Source organism: Lissotriton vulgaris, chromosome 12, assembly GCF_964263255.1.
Source record: "Lissotriton vulgaris chromosome 12, aLisVul1.2, whole genome shotgun sequence".
NCBI classification, from domain to species: Eukaryota; Metazoa; Chordata; class Amphibia; order Caudata; family Salamandridae; genus Lissotriton; species Lissotriton vulgaris.
The window spans coordinates 49,460,758-49,481,901 of record NC_141700.1 but is presented as its reverse complement, the minus strand read 5'-3'; the positions used below and the strand labels follow the sequence as shown (position 1 = coordinate 49,481,901).

The window sequence follows — 21,144 nt, the reverse complement described above, 5'->3', positions numbered from 1 at the left end:
TTGCTGTAGGTGACCTCCGATGGAAGGGATTCTGCTGATGGCTGTAGGTGAAGGTTCTCTGGCTGTAGTGCTCGGTCAGCCTTCAGGGTGAAGGTTCTCAGCTGCCTGGATAAAGACAGGCTCCGAGTGAAGGTACCCTGGCTGCAGTGCTGACCTCCTCTGGGTGAGGATACCTTGGCTGCAGCGCAGACCTCCTCAGGGTGAAGGTACCGTGGCTGCAGCGCAGACCTCCTCAGGGTGAAGGTATCCTGGCTGCAGAGCTGACCTCCTCTGGGTGAGGGTACCTTGGCTGCAGAGCTGGCCTCCTCAGGGTGAAGGTACCCTGGTTGCAGTGCTGGAGGGTGAAGGTATCCTGGCTGCAGTGCAGACTCCTCAGGATGAGGGTACTCTGCTGCCTGGATGAAGCCGGCCTGCGAGTGAGAGGACTCTGCTTCTGAGCTGCAGGGGCCGCCGCCCCGAGCGTGGGATACCCCGAGGGCCGCGCTCGGACGCGGGTTCGTGGTTCGCTGCTCCCGGTGCGGTCGGAGTAGCTCCCTTTGCTCCGCGCTGTGCTCTGCGCTGCTCCCGGTCCCAAATGCTCCCGGCTCCGCCCGCCCCTCTTAAGTACTCGCTCTCTCTGCACTCCTAGTTTCGTTTCTCCGCTCCATTTCCATTTCCGCGGTCTGCGTGAGAGAAGTGAATCTGCAGAGTCACGTGCGCGCCCCGCCGCGCGCCGCGCCCTCCCTCTCTCTCTCTCTATCCCTGCACCGCGCGGACTTTCCCCGGCTCTGCACTGCACGTGAAGTCGAGGAGCCGTTCGGTTCAATTAAAATGCACCCAAATTAGTTACATTAAAATTTAGAGAAAACACGACTGCAACCTTTGCAACTTGATGCACGAGCCTGAAGACCACAAATATATGAATAAGTTCCACTGAGTAGCAGCACTTCACAGTAGCAAACGGCTGGAATTGGGATATGAAATAAACTGTATTTTAGAGTACCATTTTCAGAGAAGGTTTAAAAGGAGAGAAGTGTTATACGTAGACACAACGGCTTGTCCCTAGGGTGGCCACTTCGCCAATATTTTACTGGAATAGCCAGTACTTTTATGTATAAAGGCAAAAATGTGCAAAACCCTGAAACGTATTCCTTTTAAATAGAAGGTCAAAGCAACAAATGCATGAAATCATTTAAAAGCTATTTTAGAGCTAACAATTCCCTAAATTATAATAAGTGAACGGTAAACTCTGAATGTCCAGTCTGAAAGAACAATACAGGGATTTTACACAAAACTCTTTTCAGTTTCTAGTAACTGACCCATTTGGAAAACAGAAGCATGAACATAGGAATGGTATTTTCCTTGTGAAACATAGCAACATTGGCCTGAGCGTAAGCCGGGGTGAAATTGTGCGATAAAGTGAGACCCGCCAAGTTTCCCCTAGTCCCAGAATGCAAACAAGAAACTCGGACTGAGGCACCTAATCACCCATGGACCTGGGAATCTTGGCAGCTAGGGAAATATTACGTAAAAATTTGATAAGGACTAAATTAAAAAAGCGTTTCTCTTTAACACGTGGATGCGTTTCACTTTAGTATATTCGATTACATCACTACATTGAGTGCAGTGTAAAGTGTTTGTTTCAAAAGAGGAAGTTAGAAAGGCCAATGAACTTTCTCTTGAGTGGGGACTGGCAAGCAGTCAGGCGCACTTTGCATGTTCCTCACCGGCCTGTAATAGACAGCCTGCTGAGGAACATGCACAGTTCCCCATTCCCAGTCTGAGCACCGAACCACGGCGCTCAGACCAATCACAACATGCATTGCAGCATTGTGATTGGCTCAGGGGAGCCAGGAAGCCCGGGTGCTTCCTGCTGCCGCGGGAGACAGGAAGAAGGAAGAGGATAGAGGAGAGGCGGCTGCCGGCCATTCTTAGGTAAGTGTTTTTTTTCTTCTTCTTTTTCCATCACCACCCCCGTCTGGTAGCAGCCGTTACTGAGGCACAACACTGTACACTACTAGAACGCATGCAAGAGAATTGTTGTAAAGCGAGCATCTTGAATTGAAGTATTATCAAATGTGATTGTGAAGGAAAAGAAGGCACAATGAATGAACCTAATAGGTTACGGTCACTCAGTTTGGTCTGGAGAAGAAGACAGAATCGAACTCCCGTCCCTCGATAACACACTGTGCAATCCAACTACTAAGTACACAGCTCCTTCCTTCCACAATATATCTCCAAAGGACGGAGTGTTGTGTTTCTTTTCTTGAGCTAAATCAAATACAACTGCCACAACGTGAATCAAGCAGACACAGGAAGTCCTTCTCAAACTAAGGCAGGGCAGGCCGTTTTTATGCTGCAAACATTCATGGCTTCCTGAACTTAAATAATTACTTCAGGAGACGCCCAACTCCTCAGTGAAGGTAATTAGACAAATTAGCAAATCAGTGGGCCTCAGAGATCCCCTGGTCACATGTCTTCACTGAGTAAAAATTGAGGTGAAGAGCTCAGCTGGAGTCAACCAAAAAGAGCTCACATTTTACTTTATTTGATTGTGGTGGGGTGTCGGTCAGATGTTCGGCATGGACTGGCTGTTTGTAAAGACATGTAAGTGCCGCGAAAGTGCTCAGACGGACGTAATCCAGTTTGAAAAATCACCAGCATGGCGTCCCTTTCCGAACACCTTTACACCAGTCCAAAGTGTCTATTTCCATACGATCAGCCAATAAAAAAATCCCTTCCCACTCCTCCCAGTTGAAAGTGCACGGCAGATGCCACATTAAGAGCCTGATTTAGATTTCAGCGGTGTGAACCCTTGTGCTCGACTGGAGCGGAGCTTTGACGTGTCTTCTGACCAAACGGTGTGAACCTAGACCAATATTTATTTCACTGTGCCACTTTTTCGTCATTATTACATATGAACGCACCTTGAAATTTGTGAGTTCAGGATGTGCGGTGTAGAAAAACCTCTATTTTGTTTGATTTAACAGACTATCACGTTGATCCATGCATAATAAGAATTAAGGCCACATATAGGGTGCGCTCGACAACTGATTTGCTTCTTCGTTCACTAATGGCATAGTTGTCAGGACGGTGATGGCATAAACGTTTCTACATTCATGTTTAAAAATCATATATTTTTTTAAATGCCTCACAATTCAGTGATATAATCTGATGCAGCAATGTGAACCAAATCCACATGTTGAAGAAATACGCTCTTTCTAAGTTTGAAAATTCTCATATTTTTACATGTTTGTTGCACAATTTAGATGGCAAATATTTCCATGGCTTGGCTCCTACTTGGCCTCTGTGTTAACTTGGGTTCCCATCTCTAGTGACAGGGCATCAGCGCCCAAGAACAGTACAGAACAGAACAACCCGGACCCCCACTGCAGAGAGCAGAAGCAGTAGGACAGGAGCACACTGAACAAGCATTTACAATGCAATAGGTTTCGCATTGACGTGAGTTTGAGCTATTGACATTGCAAATAACAATGCCTTTTTTTTTAAACATAAATAAAAGTCATTGTTATTTACAATGTTAATAGCTCAGACTTGTGTCAATGCGAGACCTATTGCATTGCAAATGCTTGTTTTCATTGGAGTCTAAATGAGCATCTTAATCTGTAGCTGCACAATTATTCTGACCAAATTAGCTTGAGTGGGGGTGGGGCAGGTGGCGGTCTGCTCTCTGGGCGAACCACAACCAGGTGTGTTCTGTGCTAGAACAGAGGCACGTCAGCTGCTGCCCCGATAATTCACAGGGACATAGTTATCTGTGTAGCAGGTGCAGTGACGCCGGGGCAGACTGTAGAAAGAGCCACAGTCACCGTAAAAAGGAACCTGTTGCAGGAAGTGGAGTGAGGCGCTGCTTCCAACTTCCGGTCACACATTTCTCCGGCCCCTGTACGCCCGCCCCCCACCCTGGGGCACCCAAGGACCGTGCGGGGTGTTATGGTGCCTCTTGAAAGGTTGCTTTATATCCTACAAATATGCCTGTTTTTTTTTACATAACCGCGTTATTGTAAATATAAAAACACTAATCAGAGGAGCCCTCGCATCAAAATCTCCCAGAACCATTTGTAGAAAAATAGATGCCCGTGATGCCTTCACCTGTGGTATTCTCCTTTGAATCGCTAAACTCGCCCCATTTAACGTAAAAGAAATACGGGAGCACAAACCTCTATCAAAGCAGGGGGGGAGGTCAGATTGACATGGTGTTCATCTAACAATGTGTCCACTGTATGGTCAGGTGAAGTGTAATAAATGAGTAAAATGACAACTCAACGGGCGCCGAAAAAGTCTGCATTCTTTGAAACCCAACAAGGCAGCACCTGGCTCTGAGCCAAGAAAAAATGGAAAACAAACAGATTTAAAGAGAAAAAAATGTGAGGGGAGGCGCTGAAACTCAGCGCACAATACCCGTCTCATGGAGGGGCAGAGATTAGGCCGGTTGGTTTCGGACTGTAGTTTCGGCGTCCAATGGAGATGAGGTTGGCACAGGGGATAGTGGGCGAGGCCCGGCTGCTGCCAAGCCCCCTGGGGTAGAAAGGAGCACAGGCACCGGGAGAGACGAGGCCACGGGTGTACTTATTTTGCGGCCTTTGACTGTTGCAGTGTTCCAGATTTACTACCAGATTTCTGGAGTATGGCGGGAGTTCAGGAGTGCAACTAAAGCAAAGCACTATATGTGCATTGGGTTCGGGGGGGGGATTTCTTCATACATGACTTATATGTAACACCGAATCACTACATCTATCTATCGTTTCGATAAACTATATTTATCTGACAGGATCGCAGCTCTCCGCACACTGTGAACACCAGGTCACTTTTACCAATATAAAGCGTAAATTTTAGCCAACTCGATAGTACTTTATTAGCTGTGAAGGATGAAAGACTGAACCTACCCCGCCCGTATTTCAACCAGTGGTCGGTCATACGCAAAGACAGATGCCCCACATTAGACTCACGCCCCACCAAGCAATATGTCCCTAAGTGACCTGTGTGCTATACTGCTCGCTCGGGGAACTCTTCAAGAAGCAGGGACAAAGCTGCGTAATTGCTCTGCAGCTAATCAAGTGCTGGTTGGCGGCAGTACAGCCAATGGCAAGGTTAGGCCGCGAAACCGAAACCACGGTTGTAGCGCAGGAGACGCCGTTGCCGTGCGCGTGCACGTTGGCTGTCCCTGCGCAAGCTGTGATGAGAAGACACGCCGAGCCGAGGTAGGGGATGTGTGTGTGTAAGCGCCGAGGCGCGGGGGGGTTCTGTATGTATGTGTGTGTGTGTGTGCATGCGTGTGTGTATGCACGGCTGCAGGCGGGGGGGGGGTTCTTTATGTGTGTTTTGTGTGCGTGTGTGTATGCGCGGCGGGGGGGTTCTCTATGTGTGTGTGCGTGCGTGTGTATGTGCGGCGGGGTTGATGGGGGTTCTCTATGTGTGTGTGTAAGTGTGTGTATGCGCGGCGGTAGGGGGGGTCTGTATGTATGTGTGTGTGTGTGTGTGCGTGCATGTGAGTCTGCTTCCAAGGAGCCATGGGAGACAGGAAGCGCGTGTGACCTGATCCGTTTACGCGCACGTGCACATCACTTGTCTCCTGTCTCCCTTGACTCCTTGAAAGCAGAAACGATCACAATAGAGTTTCGCAGCGACGATAGCTTCGCGATCGGTTCGCAGTGCGAAACCTAATAAAGGAAGACCCCAGCATGTCATAGCTCACAATTTCTCACACACTAAACTGGCTCCATCAACCAGGCACACCACTTTAGACCTCAATGCTGGCGTACACCCTAAACACGCAGAGGACCCCCCCCCCCCGGCATAAGTTAGGGTTTACGGTTTAATTTTCATGTCATTTATTCTTGATTTATTTTTAAGTACAGGATATCAACTAAGTTTTAAGGTCTCATGAAATTCCAATGTGTGCTTCCTCAAATGTTTTCCAGCGCAATATAATACTAAGGGCCGGACTAGCCGCAGCGGGCATTAGGCTTTACCTCGGGAGGCTGGAGGGGTGGGGGCCGGTTTTGAAGCGGAAGGGGCTGATATTGTTACTGGGGGACGGTTTTGCAGCAGTGCTGTTTGGAATGGCTAAAAGTAAGTGGAGTGTTGTGGCATAGAGTGGAGCGGAGTAGAGTGTCATGGAGTGTCGTGGAGTGGCATGGAGGGACTAGAGTTGAGTAAAGGGACGTAGATTGAAGTAGAGTGGCATAGAGTTTCCTAGAGTGGAGTGGCATACAGTGGAGTTGAGTATCGTAATGTCGAGTGAAGTGGCCCAGAGTTGACTAAAGTAGTGTGGAGTGGCATAGAGGTAGTTGCCTACAGTGGAGTAGTGTTGTGGCATAGAGTGTAGTAGATTGTTGTAGGGTGGAGTGATATAAAATGGAGTAGAGTGTCACAGAATGGAGTGGCATAGAGTGATGTAGGATGTCAGAGTAGAGTGGAGTGTCGTGGATCGGCATAGAGTGTAATGGAAAGGAATGCCATGGAGTATCATGGAGGTAGTATAGTGGAGGGGCGTGGAATGGCGTACAGTGGAATGGCGTGGAGTACAGTAGGGTAACGTGGAGTAGAGTAGTTTGTAGAGTGGCATACAGGGAGTTGCATAGAGTGGAGTAGATTAACGAAGAGTGAAGTAACAGAGTGCATGTCATCGAGTGGAGTGTTTTCAAGGAGTGTAGAGTGGTGAAGAAGAGTGGAGCAGTGTGTCATTGAGTAGAGTGGAATAAAGTGGCATGTAGTGGCATAGAAGGAGTTGCGCAGAGTAGTGTAGAGTGGAGAGGTGGAGTAGAGTGTTGCAGAGTGGACTGGCGTAGAATGGAGCGGCATACAGTGGAGTAAAGTGTTGTGGAGTGGAGTAAAGTGTCAAAGTAGAGCATTGTAGAGTGGCGTAGATGGGATTGTCATGAAGGGGTGTAGAGTAGAGGGTTGTCTCAGAGTAGAGTAGTGTAGCATGGAGTGGTGTGTCATAGAGTGTTCCCGAGTGGATGGGCATAGTGTGGAATACATTGTTGTAGAGTGGAGTGGCACAGAGTGGAGTAAAGTGTCAAGAGTGGACTGTAGCAGAGTGGCGTATCGTAGAGTGGAGTGTCTTGGAGGGTTGTGTCGTAGAGTGGAGGGGTGCAGTGAAGAGCAAAGTGGAGTGACGTGTTGTAGAGTGTCGTGTTGTACAGTGTCTTAGAGTGGAGGGGTGTAGAGTGAAGGGGCATGTGGTAGAGTGGAGTGTCGTAGAGTGGATTGGCTTAGTGGAGTGGGGAGGAGTAGTATGTCGCAGAGTGGAGTAAAGTGGCATGGAGTGATGTAGAGGGGGTTGCGTGGAGTGTCGTACAGTGGAGTGGCATAGAGTGGAGTGTAGCAGACTGAAGTGTCGCAGAGCGTTGGGGCATAGAGTGAGTGGAGTGGTGTAGAGTGGTGGGGCATGTCGTAGAGTAGAGTGAAGTGGCGTGTCAGAGTGGAGTGACGTGTTGTAGAGTGGAGGGATGTAGATGTAGAGTGGAAGGACATACGTTAGAGAGTCAGAGTAGAGGGGTGTGTCGTGGAGCGTGATATAGTGGAGTGGCAGGTGGTATAGGAGTGGAGGAGCGTAGAGAGGAGTGACATGAGTAGAGTGGAAAGACATGTGATAGATTGGAATGACATGGCGTACAGTTGGGTTGCATGGTGTGGCAGCACACTGCCATTGCAGACAACACATTTTCAATTGAAAAGACATTTGCAGAGATTTACAGTCTTAAATGATAAACGTATACAATGCATAACCAATGTGTAGAAATGCCATCATCTAGTGAACTGATTTGTTTTGATCGTATTAAAATATTAGTTACAAAAAAAATTCTTCATGTGTGCTTTCCTAATTCAGATATATTCTGAAATAGCTGCACTATTCATTTAAAGACATTTAAATGTTGTGTGGTAGAACAAAGTTTTACTGTCACAGGAAGATTGTCACATAAATCCTCTCACTTTGAAGTCAGAAAATAAAAGTAAACACCAAGCTGCCTCAGAAGACTGAGCATGACATTTGACCCCTGTCTTTAAATGCACAGCAAACTCGGCAAGATAAGAAAAAGATTTAAAGACCTATTTTCAGAAGGGGAGCACTCGTGGACGAATACAGTAAATAAGCTATGCGCCACAGAAGGGGCAAACTCAGGATGAACAGTCTAAAACAGATACAGCCAGCAAATAGAAAGCAGAGAAATCAGAGTTACAAAACACAAAGCCAATAGTAAGCAATGGGCGGAATGTGCTCCTATGGAAGCTTTCTCAATGTCTCCAAGATGTAACTAGCAAACCCCGCAGCTGCACTGTCTGGAAGGTGTCATCCTAAAAATTAGTGCTGGTGAGCCCCATCAGCTCTAATTAGACACCAGATCTAATACACCCACTTCCCCTTCTAAGTGAAACCCATATCACAGTGGCCTGGATACTTGCAAACTCTGCATAAAAAATGTCTACTTGCAAACTCTGCATCAGAGATGTTTACATTTCATATCAAAGAGGTGGTACCAGGGACACTCCCTTCCTTCACCCTAACCTACCTTCTTACCACATTTATTCATAATTATCCCCAGGCACTTCCACAAACCATATGTTTCCCGGGGAAAAGTATATTATTACATCATTTGGACGTTAGATGACAACCTGTGCAAAGTTGAGCACCATTAATGTGAAAAATCTAGTGAAGCTAAAAAAAAAGCTGGTGAAGAAACCAGCAAAAGTAGCATTTGCAAGAGAAAAAGCATGTAAACACTAAATTTAGCTGGGAATTCTATTGCAAACAAGTGTTGCAGTTTCCACATAAAAAGTATTAGCAACAAAATCCTCCTTCAAAAGGGAGGTGAGAGCCAGGATTTTCTGACCATTCTTACACCCATTTGAATCATACTATTATGGTCTATATGACACAATCTTTTGGTTTGTACAAAACTGCAAACTACATTTGGATGAACACAATAAGCATACTGAAAGGAGCACATTGCTAGCTCGAAAGATGAAAAAAAAGATGTAATGGTTTAAACTGTGGCGCCAATATTTTCTTAACAGAGATACTGAGACCTCAATATGGACACACCTACGAAAAAGCAAAGCTGCCTAGCTCAAAGCCAGCAAACATGCAGTTGCACCACCCAACACACAAAGACACTGAGCACGTAATCTTCACAACTTGTATAACCTACAAAGCGGGTCACAACAATACTAAGCAAAAAAAAGGAGATGATGGGAGGAGCGCTGAAAGCCGATGGTTTCTTAGGGCATGTACACTAAAACATAACTCTCACGTCCCAAATTGGATACAGTGTCTGAGCTTGAATAAACAAATTTGAATGATTAGTCATATTGTGAGGACCACTGCCCAGGGCCCAAGTTTTAGAGACACTGAAGAAGCCAGACAAAATATCACCAGCCATCAAGATGATGAGGGAGAAACATTAGTTTGAGGAACATATAGAAGGCGGATAGGATGTCAGCGACTTGACCTGGCCCACTGACCAGCCTGGTGCAAGACAAAGATCACTTAATTGTTCAAGGAGCTTTATTGATTTGGGAATTCTTTTTTCCAGAAACCCATTGACATCGATGAACATCCGGTGGCCGCAGATGTAACAACTGCAGTACTATGGGTAGTGATGATCCGACTGGGGAAGGGCTTTAATGACCGCAGCGGGGAGAAGGGCCATTGGCGGTCTCTGTGAGCTATGGAAGTTAAGATTGTTCCATTATGGAAAGTGTTGACCAGAGCAGGGCAATAATAACCAAAATTGGGTGGGGAAGTGGGGCCAATGATGGTCACTGTGAGGCTTGTCAAGCAAAGACTGCTGTCTGTTTTTTGGATAGTAATGATCACATGCTGTAGGGCGGGGGTCGCCAACCTTTTCTATAATAAGAGCTACTTATGTTCAAAGAAACTCATCAAGAGCTTCTAATAATACTAGAGTTGTAATAGTGACCATACTAGACAAGATTACATCAGTGGCTGCTATATGCGACATTACAAGAAGAGATCACTTCAGTGTATCAGGTATCGTTGCCCGAACTAATGTTAAAAAGGTTTAGTCAATATGGAATGCCTCTAGATGGGCAATGCACAACAACCATAGCTGCAAAGCCTCTGGCACCAAGGTATTATTATCATTTTTAAAAATATCTCCAATGGCGCATGATGTATACCTCAAATATCAACTTTAAGTATATTTTGGGAATTCAGCCATTTTTCTCCAAATGTTGACTACTGAGCTCTGAAAACAAACATGTGTCTCGAATATACACCCTCAATTTTGGCATACGTATATTAATTCACTCAAGCAAAAGCTTCCGATTTAGTAGGCTGGACTGCACACAGGAGAGCTATTTACAGGGAGCTGGGGAGCTGCCAGTAGCTCACGAGCTACTCATTGGAGAGGCCTAGTCTAGGGCAACAAGGATCCCAGTGAGGCTTGCATTGACCACCAGGTGTGGTACTGATGCCCGCAGTGGGCTGGCCAATTAATACCTGCAGCAGTCGAGGCAATAGTGCTCACAGTGAGAGGACTGCTGATATTGGTGGAAGGCACTGGTTACTACAGTGTGGGGGACAAAGATGGCCAAAATTAAGGGTTGGAAAGAAAAGGAATTTGCAGTGACAACGGTGCAGAAGGAAAATGATGAACATCCAGTGGTGGTCGTTGGGGCGGGGGAGATAATGATCACCAGTAGTGGGGGCAGTGATAACTACCTGTGAAGGAAATAATGAATTCACTGGGGAAAGGGGCAGTGACAATAGAAGCCATATGCATTTCCTGTGCTAAGAAATCACAAAGCTGAGACAGGTAACACTCTACAAAGCACAGATGTAAATATCATGTGGTTGAATGGCTAGCATTTGAAGGCACTGTAGTCATTACCACATCACAGTAAACATTTGTAGCATTTAATTAAACCTCCTACTCCAGAAAATACATATGTAAAATACTGTTATGAGAATAGATTAAAATTATGAAGTAGTTCATTGAGAAAGTGTGTGAAATATGCTTTACAAGGCCAGCAAGTTTTTTGTGGCTAGTAAGGACACCCAACAAAGAGACACGTGTATTAGGCTTCAAAGCAGGTAACAGTTAAAGGATATTAACCAAAATCATTTCGATAGTTTAAGTGGGTAGGTGAGGAGTGTCAAAGTAATCCGGCGAGGGATAGAAAAGACTATAAATGGCGATACTTAAATATTTTTTTAAATATTCTTCTACCTCTTCTCCACTAAACACTTACATTTATTACACTCCTTTAGAGGCAAATGCGTGCAATACATACATTTACAGTCACTCACAGCTTGACATTCTCTCGCCTTCTGTATACGAACACAAAATGACTGATAATATAAGTATTACTTTTTATTAGCTGATCAAAAATGGAAATTAATACATTTTTCTTCTCTATTAGAGTGCTCTGAACGACACAACCCTGAAGCAAATACTTATGCCCCTGCTGTACCCTATAAAACTTTAAATGGATCCCTGAAATGTAATACTTTACCTTATAACCCTCTTGATCATATACATTAGGAATGGTTCCTCATCTTAATTTTGCAATTTAGACACTGGATAACAAATGTTAACAGGTATAATGGTCATAGGTAAGGCCTTCCTTTTATAGTCTTTAAAAATTAATCATCGTCATCATCAAAGTCCATTTCTCCAATGTCGAATTGTGGAAACTTGATTTGCAACTCACCCCACTTTTTATAAATTTGTCTTGAGTTTTTATTATCCTTAAAGTCTACCACACAGTTTCCAATTTTCAGACACGGCAGATCCAGGCCGTGGTGGACCATCATGGTTCCCCACTGCTGTGAACATTCTTTACAGATGATTTCGCCGTTTGTTTGATAGTCAGCCGACTTTTCTTGCTCTGTTTTAGTCTCTCGTTTTAAGTACTTATTTTTGAACTCTGGATTGGCAATAACATGATGCATGTTTTCAATCACCTGGATTTCTTGTCCCGTACACACCAATACATTACACTTCCTGCAATGAAAAGACACCATTGAAGGATTTTCATGGTATTTTTTGCAGTTCTTTTTCTTTGTCTTCATTTTTTTTTCCATGACCGATTGCACTTGAAACTTTTGGATCTTGCGTTTGTAGTCCTCTGAGGACATTTTTTGAACATTTTGAATGGCTGTGTACATCATTTGTTCACGACATTCATTGACGCTTTCCCGGTCTTGAACCCCAGATCTACTGGAGGCCACCAGAACATAGATGCTGTCATCAGCTCGGGCTCGACCACGGGCCTGCACCATGGCGATTTCGTTGGTCACAGTTTCATAACGGATAAGAAGATTACACTCTTTAATATCCAGACCTTCCTCAGCCACGTTAGTAGCAACCAGGAGATTTACTTTGCCAACGCTGAATTTGTGGATTACTACTTTTTGCTTATTTTGAGTCATGGGTTTGAATTCGCTAGTGCTTCCTGCTCCAATAATGTAGTCTGCCTTCACTCCTACTTCTTCAAACTTTTTATTTTCAGTGATCCATTGCAACAAGGCGAAAGTAATCTGCCGAGTCTTTGTGAAGATAATCCCCCTGGCTTCTTTTTTCTTTGTAAATTCCTCCATAATTCTTCTCCTCAATGTTGTGAGGTTTTCATTTTCGTATTCTGGTTTTGCAGCTACAGTCAACAGCTCTTTCTCACTCCCACAAAATAATTCAATTAGAAATGTATCCGTTTCATCTAGGTTTTCAACCGAGCCGCCATCTTCCTCACACAGCTCTATTTTCTTTTTCTTTTCTTCATCATAAAAGTTTTTGAGATGGTTGTAAGCATCAACCATTCGTATGTTATCGTTAATTAAGAGGGCATCATTGTACTTCTTCAAGTGTTCGGCACAGACCCGCTCTTTGCGGTTCTTCTCTTTGGCCGCAGTCTTCTCCTTTTGCACTGCCCACTGCTCATAGGATTGAGTTCCAAACTCTGATGTTGGAGCGAGGCCGGAATATTGCTGGATCTTCGTCATCATTGCAATGATTTTATCTCGAAACGGATTTTCTCGAGTTTCGTCTGGAATCTCAACCTTTTTATAAGTCTCCTTTACTTGAGCTTTCAGTTGGTCCGAATGCTCTTGCACAGTCATAATCCTGTTGGCATCGAGGTTTGCACAGATTTTCAGAATATGTTGTTGAGCTCTTTGCACTGAGTTTGCACCTCCAACTCCTGGTGAAGCTGTAAGCCCCAGGATTTGAGGAAGAGGCACTGGTGCACTGTTTTCTTTGTTTAGTTTCTTATTTTTCATCTTTTGTTTGATGTATCGTATCATGATGTTATTGTAGACCGCTTCCTTCTGGGTGTGGTGACATTCATCAATGATAATTAAGGAGAAGTCGGACAACTCGACACCATCTTCACCCGTGCCTGCCTTGCTTAACGAATTCTCAAGGATCTGTGCTCTGCATATAATTATGCAAAAACAACAGGTGATGGACCGAATGTGGATCAATGTCACACACTCACCCCAGTCCAAAGATCTGGGCCCAAATCCATCGTTTTTTTGTGTGCATATAATTATGTCTTGTTTTCAAACAACTTCAGGAAATGAGATCTTTAGTTGCGAGTCATCACTTAATTTAGTAACACTGTACCATTTCTTCAGGTATGGATAGAACTCTTTGCTGTAATGCTGTTCCACCAGAGGTACCTTATTTACAAGTGCAATCACTGTTCCAGGAATTTGAATCCTTTTTCTTTTGTCCAGATGCTCTTTGGTTATGTACACTGCCACTCTGGTTTTTCCACTACCTGTAGGCAGACAAATGATAACATTCTCCCCTTGCAAGGCCGGCCGAGCAACCTCCATTTGATAACCGCGGAGGGTGATGGTGAGTTCAGGCGAGGCACAACTCTTGTTACTTGCTCCTTCCTCTTGATCCGAGTCGCTTTGAAGATCATCGTTTTGTTCAAGACTTCCATTCAGGGTGCTTTCACTTGCTGCTACCAAACTGGCGTTACATTCTGAAAGTACCCCAGAGCCATCGAAAGATCCCAGCAACGATGTGTTGCCATCAGTTTCCGTTTCAGTTTGTGCTAGCTTCAAATGATTGATGTCCTTCTTTCCATTCCTTTCCTCAGCATCATCCGTGTATCTAGATAGCTCCTCAGCAAGGTCGCCCAGGCCAGTATTACTTAAAACCTCCACAAATGGAGAAAACCAGTTACGCTTCACCACTATTCTACGTAGCAATTCCCTTGCGCGTTCCCTCGCCCCTATTTGTGTATTTTTTGCCTGTATTTGTTCTTAGTCGTCTTGGTTGCAGAGGTTTGCCTGGAGGCAGCCATCAACTTGTTCCATTGTCACCTTGTCTATGATTTCGGGGCTCACGAGGTTCAGCAGCTCATCAAAGGCGTCGTTCTGTGCCCCCAAAGAAGGAGATGGGAGGCCACTATCACCCACGTACTGGAGGGCCGCGGTGCACTTTGTTAACTTCAAAGCTGTGACAAATGTTGGGAACCAGCTCTGTGGCTCTGGCACTTTCTCGATTGTCTTGAGCAGTAGGTCAGCCGCCACAATATTACCCTTATTCTGTTCTGTGGTCTTTATAAGGTCCTTTTCTTCCTTACTCAAGAAGTCCAAATAATCCAGGACAGGACCCACCATAATCAAATGTTTCAAACGATGACGGAAACAGTCAATCAAGCCCAAGTTTGCCTCGTAGCCCTCTCCTGCGGCGGCCATCCCTCTGCTCTGCCAGGGAGTTGTGTACCGCCGAGGCTGCTGCTACGGTGCCGGTGAAGGCCTTCTCTTCTGGCTGCGGAGCCGGAGATGCTTCAGAGTCAAGGTGTTCAGGCTGCAGAGCTGGATCGACCTTCAGGGTGAAGGTTGGGCTCGATGCAGGTGACCTCCGATGGAAGGGATTCTGCTGATGGCTGTAGGTGAAGGTACTTTGGCTGCACTGCTGGGACCGCCTTCAGGGTGAAGGTATAGTCTGCTGCTTGGATGAAGATGGGCTCTGAGTGAGGGCACTCTGCTGAGCTGGACCTCCTCAGGGTGAAGGTGCTCTGCTGCAGCGCTGGAGGGTGAAGGTGCCTTGGCTGCAGTGCTGACCTCCTCAGGGTGAAGGTACTCTGCTGCAGCATTGGAGGGTGAAGGTACTTTGGCTGCAGTGCTGGAGGGTGAAGGTACCCTGGCTGCAGTGCTGGAGGGTGAAGGTACATTTGCTGCAGCACTGGAGGGTGAAGGTGCCTTGGCTGCAGTGTTGACATCCTCTGGGTGAGGGTACCCTGGCTGGGACAGCCTTCAGGGTGAGGGTACTCTGCTACTTGGATGAAGGTGGGCTCCGAGTGAGGGTTCTCTGCTGGAGAGCTGCAGCCGCCGCCGCCCCGAGCGTGGGATACCCCGAGGGCCGACCTTGGACGCGGGTTCGCGGCTCCCGGTGCGGTCGGAGTGACTCCCGCAGGTTCGTGCTTTGCTCCGCGCTGTGCTCGCCGCTGCTCCCGGTCCCCAATGCTCCCGGCTCCGCCCGCCCCTCTTAAGTACTCGCTCTCTCTGCACTCCTAGTTTTGTGTAATGATGTTAGTGTGTCCTACACACATTACTCTGAGTCAGCTGGAGTACGATAATATGTTTATTCAGCATTAACATAAGTGAAAGGCTCATAGAGCGCCGAGCGTCTAACAAGCCTCCGCTCCGGTCGCCAACTCCGTTTCGCTTTCGCGCTCTTCAGTTTTCCTTCATCTGCGCCTGCGCGCGTCCTCTGCTCTCGTTTACCGCGTGACGCGTCATCGCGTACACGCTGGTAAACTAGAGCGCAACACCACATATCTCCCCCCTTTGACACCAAAACTTTAAGTAGTGCTCTACTCCTTATCTAATGTCCATTCATCTCAAAGTCTCTATATCTAGAGGGCAAGGTGACAGCTCTGCCCAAGCGGGTACGTCTTACCAGGTTGCTCTCCTCACCCTCGCTCCCTCCGGGAAAGTTCTCATTGTCTCTCGGATTTTCCTCCGTTCCGTCGGTAGCGGTTGTGGAGTGGCTACCCGCAATTTCTGCTGTCTGTGCCTCTCCTTCTTCTCCTTCTTCTCTGTTTTCTGATGATTCTCTCGGATCCTCTCCACCAGTGAACATCTCTTCTTCTCCTCCTATGCGTATCTCCTCTTCCTCGGACTTAGGCCCTCGTACAATCCTGTTGACTTTCGCCATGCGGTCTTGGGACCACACCTTGCCATCGCTGAGTAGGGCGGCTTTGCCCCGTACTTCCTTGACTTGTAGGGGTTGGCTATACTTGCTCTCTCCCTTCTTTTGCAGGGTGGGAAGTTTGACTCTGACCATTCTCCCTCGTCCAGCGCGGTTTCTTTTGTGTTACGCCGCTTGTCGTAATGGGCAGCATACACCCTCTGGGCCTTCTCTAGGTTGTGCTGCACCACTGCTGGGGACCATTTGCTGGTCACAGTTTTCTCTCTCCACACCACGTTATCCCGGGTGTACGGGAGACGGCCTCTCAAAATTTGGAAGGGGCTGTACCCCACCCCAGTGGGCGTGATCCCGTATGCCCACACCATACTCTGTACTTCTGTCTCCCAGTCCTTCCCCTGCATGATTGCCGCTTGTATTGAGCCCATGAGCACACAGTTAAACCGTTCTACTTGGCCGTTACATGCGGGGTGATAAATGGCAGTGTGTTTTGTTTTTATACCATTCCTGTTCATGAACCTGGTCCATTTATCGGAGACAAACTGAGGTCCATTATCACTGAGTATCGTCTTTGGTATTCCTTCCCTTACGAACAAGGCAGTCAGGAACTTCAGCACTGTTTCTGTGTCCATGGACTCTTGGACATCAACTTCCGGCCATTTTGAATATTTGTCAACGACCACACACAAGAATTTATTTATGCCTCGGTTGTCTAACACTGGTCCTAAGAGATCAATGGCCAAGTCTTCCCACGGGTTCTGGGGGTTCTCAAATTTCCCCAGCGCTGGCCTGAGGGGACGAAGTATCTTGTCAGCTCCTTGGCATTGTTCGCATTCTCTCACCTGCCTTTCTATCTGGGCGTCCATGCCAGGCCACCAATACATTTGTTTCACTCGGGCTTTTGTTTTTACGATGCCCAGGTGTCCCTCGTGCAGTTGGTTTAATAACGTCGGTACAAGGGTTTCCGGTGGGATGACTCTCTCACCTCTGTACAGGAAGACTCCTGAGTCGCTCAACGACAGTTCCTCCCGAATTTCATAGAACTTCTGCATCTCCACTGTGAGTCTCCGTTTGTCTGGCCATCCTGACGTGAGGTGTTGTTTGACTTCCGACTTCACCAAGTCCTGCTCGTACGCTGCTGCCCAGTCTTGTCTGCTTATTGACATCTCGTTGTCGGCCATGCTTGCTACCATCTCCTCCATGTCCGGTGCAACTTCTGGAGCATCCTCCATGGCGGAAGCTCTACTGAGGTAGTCGGCTACCCTGTTCTGGGTACCTGGTAGGTATTCAACATCGTAAGTGTAGTCCAGTAGCTTGAGCGTCATTTTTGCAATGCGCGGGGTAGCAGTGTCATGGCCTGAGGACGTCAGGACTTTGACCAAAGGCTTGTGGTCGGTTTGGAGTTTAAACCTGGTGCCCCAGATGAATTGTCGGAATTTGCACATTGCCCAGGTGACCGCTAGCATCTCTTTCTCTATGACACTGTACCTTTGTTCCGTGGGAGAGAGAGCACGTGAGGCGAAGCTGATAGTCTCTATAGAGCCATCCGCCCTCTCCTGTGCGAGCACCGCACCCAGGCCTTTGTCGCTGGTGTCCGTTGTTAGGATCGTGCTGCTCGAGGGGTCGTATCCTTGCAAGGGGATGGCTTCACTGATGTCTGTCTTGACGGCTTCAAAATCACTCTGCGCTTCTGAGTCCCAGTCAAACTTGGACTTGTCTCGGATGAGCTGGCGCATCCTGTGCGTTTTGGTAGCAAAGTGTCTCACGAATTTACTATCATACTCGGCCATGCCGAGGAACGACCGTACCTCCTCTTTGGTTTTCGGAGCTTGGGCTTCCTTGATGGCTTTCACGTTCCGTTCCTTGGGGGATATGCCGTGTGTACCGATCTCGTGTCCCAAGTAGGTGACTGATGACATCCCTATCTTACATTTGTCCCATTCCGCCGTGAGTCCCCTGTCTTGCAGTACAGTGAGGACCTTGGTTAGCTTTTTGTTGTGATCTTCTTGGGAGGACCCCATTACCATGATGTCGTCCTGGAAATACTGGACTCCTGGTATTTCCTTGAACAACCGGTGCATTAACTTTTGGAAGACCGCGGCCGCCGACGCCAGGCCAAATGGCATGCGGCGGAATTGGTAGCACCCAAACGGCGTGATGAAGGAGGTGTACTTCCTACTGTTGGGATGCAGGTCGATTTGGTGGTACACCGAAGTGAGATCAATTGTGGAGAAGTGGGTGACACCTTTTGTTCTCGCCAGCATTTCCTCAATTCTAGGAAGGGGGAACTTTTCCACCACAAGGCACTTATTGAGTTCACGTAAGTCCACACATAGACGGACCTTGCCGTTGGGTTTCTTGGCTACGACCAAGGAGGCCAACCATTCAGAACTGTCTATGGGTTCTATGATGCCCTGTCTTTCCAGCCTTTGGAGTTCTTGTTGTACCGCTTCAATGGTGGATAGGGGGATGTTCCTAACTTTGTGGGACACTGGAGTTGCCCCCTCCTTGAGTATCATCTTGTGGACGAATTTGTCCAGTTTCCCTACTGTTCCGTCAAACACCTTGGGGTAGGCCGATTTCCACTCCTCACCGTTGGTGGTGCGTTGTTCTTCATTTAGGAGGATTTGTTCTTTGCCGCCAGGATCTAATTTGATTCCTAGGTCTCCTGCGTCTCTCCAACCGAGTACGGAGGGTCCTCTTTCGGCCACGTATAGTTTGCAGGTTGCTGTTCTCCCTCTGAACTCGAACTTTAGTGGACGATAGCCTATCATGGGAATCGTGTTTTCTGTGTATGATATGGCTCGGATGTCCGGCGGGCGTAGTTCAGGCCCTACTACGGGTACGAAGTCGCCTTCCCAAATGGATCGTTGCACGATCGTCCAGGGAGACCCCGAGTCAACGGCCACGTGCACTTTCACTCCGCCTATGAACATGTCCGTGCGTGGCTTGTCTGTGCGTTTTCCGTTGACGTCCAGTACCTGACCTTCTATACACAGCACCATGTCACCGTCCTCCAGATCGTCCTCCCCTCCGTATTCTGACGGTGCCGACTCCACGCATTTTACAGTGGACCTCTTTCCCTTTTTGCGGCATACTTTTTCAAAATGGCCGACCAGGCCGCAGAACGCGCATCTGGCGCGAAAAGCCGGGCAACGTTTGTCTTGGGCTGAGTGAGCAGTGCTCCCGCACCTGTAACATGAGAACTTGCTGTCTGCAAACTGTCGTCCCGTCTGCTTCGCTGCCCCTTTTGGATCCTGCTTCTGGTCACCCTGTGGCCCTTTTTGTTTGTATGTGGTCGGGGCCTCATCGATCTTGTTGACCATCTGCTTCTGTGTGCTTTCACGTTTGGCGGCATCCGCACAGCGTTTGGACATCTCGGCTTTCTTCACCATGGCTATGACGTCCTTGAGTGATGTTTCGCTCTGTGCCCAAAGTTTGTCCTGGACCGATTTGTTGGTGGTATGCATGACAATCTGGTCCTTTATATACTCATCTTGCAGTGTTCCATACTTGCACGTGATGGCCAGACGTCGCAGTGCGGCCACATAGTCATCAATCGACTCACCAGCTTCTTGTTTCCTTTGCTGGAAATTGTAGCGGTCTATAGACACACATACTGCTGGTCGGAAGTGGTTGTCTAGATCTTCTAGTGCATTCTTGAAGACGTCGTCCTCTGTTGCTTCCCGCTCCTTGGGCACTATGTTGGCAAAAACTCTCACCCCTTCGGGACCTAGGTTGTGGAGCAACAACCTCTTCTTCCTTGCAGGGGCATACGGTTCCCCATTCTCGTCCTCTAACGCCTCAATGTAGTTCCTGAAGTACTCCCTCCAGTCTTCCCATTTCATTTGGGGTTCCCCTGGTCGGGTAGGAAAGGGATAGGGGCCATCAACGCTGAGGACTGGTTTGCCATCTTCGGTTCGCCTCTGGGTGCTTCTGCTTGGGCCCTGGGGCTGTTGGGCGCGCTGGGGGCTTCCGCTACACCTGCGGCGTCTCCTTGGCTTCTGGGGCTGCCCGGGGTGTTGTCCCCTGTCTCTCGTTGTGGATTGGTCAATTGTTCGCCCTTCTCTGGCTCTTGGTCGTCGCTTTTAGTTGCCAGTGTGCTGGCTGAGGAACCTCCCTCTTGCGGGGCTGCACTGACCTGGGGATTGTCTGTGACTGCGCCTCTGCCGAGTGGAGGGGGTCGCGCTGCTGCCATGCTCCACGATGGTGCTGCTGTGTTCACTGCTCTCTGGGCCTGGAATGGGCTCTCGAGTTCAGGCTCCGCTCTCAGCAGGCTGTGTGTGGACAGTGGGGTGATCCCCGTCCTCGTCGCCACTGTAATGATGTTAGTGTGTCCTACACACATTACTCTGAGTCAGCTGGAGTACGATAATATGTTTATTCAGCATTAACATAAGTGAAAGGCTCATAGAGCGCCGAGCGTCTAACAAGCCTCCGCTCCGGTCGCCAACTCCGTTTCGCTTTCGCGCTCTTCAGTTTCCCTTCATCTGCGCCTGCGCGCGTCCTCCGCTCTCGTTTACCGCGTGACGCGTCATCGCGTACACGCTGGTAAACTAGAGCGCAACACCACATTTTGTTTCTCCGCTCCGGTTCCGTTTCCATTTCCGCGGTCTGCGTGAGAGAAGTGAATCTGCAGAGTCACGTGCGCGACCCCGCCGCGCGCCGCGCCCTCTCTCTCGATTCCTGCACCGCGCGGACTTTCCCCTGCTCTGCACTGTGAGTGAAATCGAAGAGCCGTTCGGTTCAATTAAAATGCACCCGAATTAGCCACATTAAAAGTCAGAGAAAACAAAACTGCAACCTTTGCAACTTGATGCACGAGCCTGAAGACCACAAATATATGAAAAAGTTCCACTGAGTACCAGCACTTCACAAACTGCTGGAATGGGACATGAAATAAACTGTATTTTTTAGTACCATTTTTCAGAGAAGGTTTAAAAGGAGACAGGTGTTGTTATACGTAGACACAACGGCTTGTCCCCAGGGTGGCCACTACTCCAAT

The 21,144-nt window shown here is 47.7% G+C and overlaps 1 protein-coding gene across 1 annotated transcript; it reads right to left on the bottom strand.

Annotated features, from left to right (window-relative positions):
* Positions 1-11,499: 11,499 nt before the first annotated feature.
* LOC147673233 (interferon-induced helicase C domain-containing protein 1-like) lies at positions 11,500-15,497 on the bottom strand. Its single transcript, XM_086947034.1, is given in 2 exon segments — positions 11,500-13,400; positions 13,506-15,497. Coding segments are annotated over 2 exon segments (2,964 nt in total). The 5' UTR covers positions 14,684-15,497; the 3' UTR covers positions 11,500-11,614.
* Positions 15,498-21,144: the final 5,647 nt, after the last annotated feature.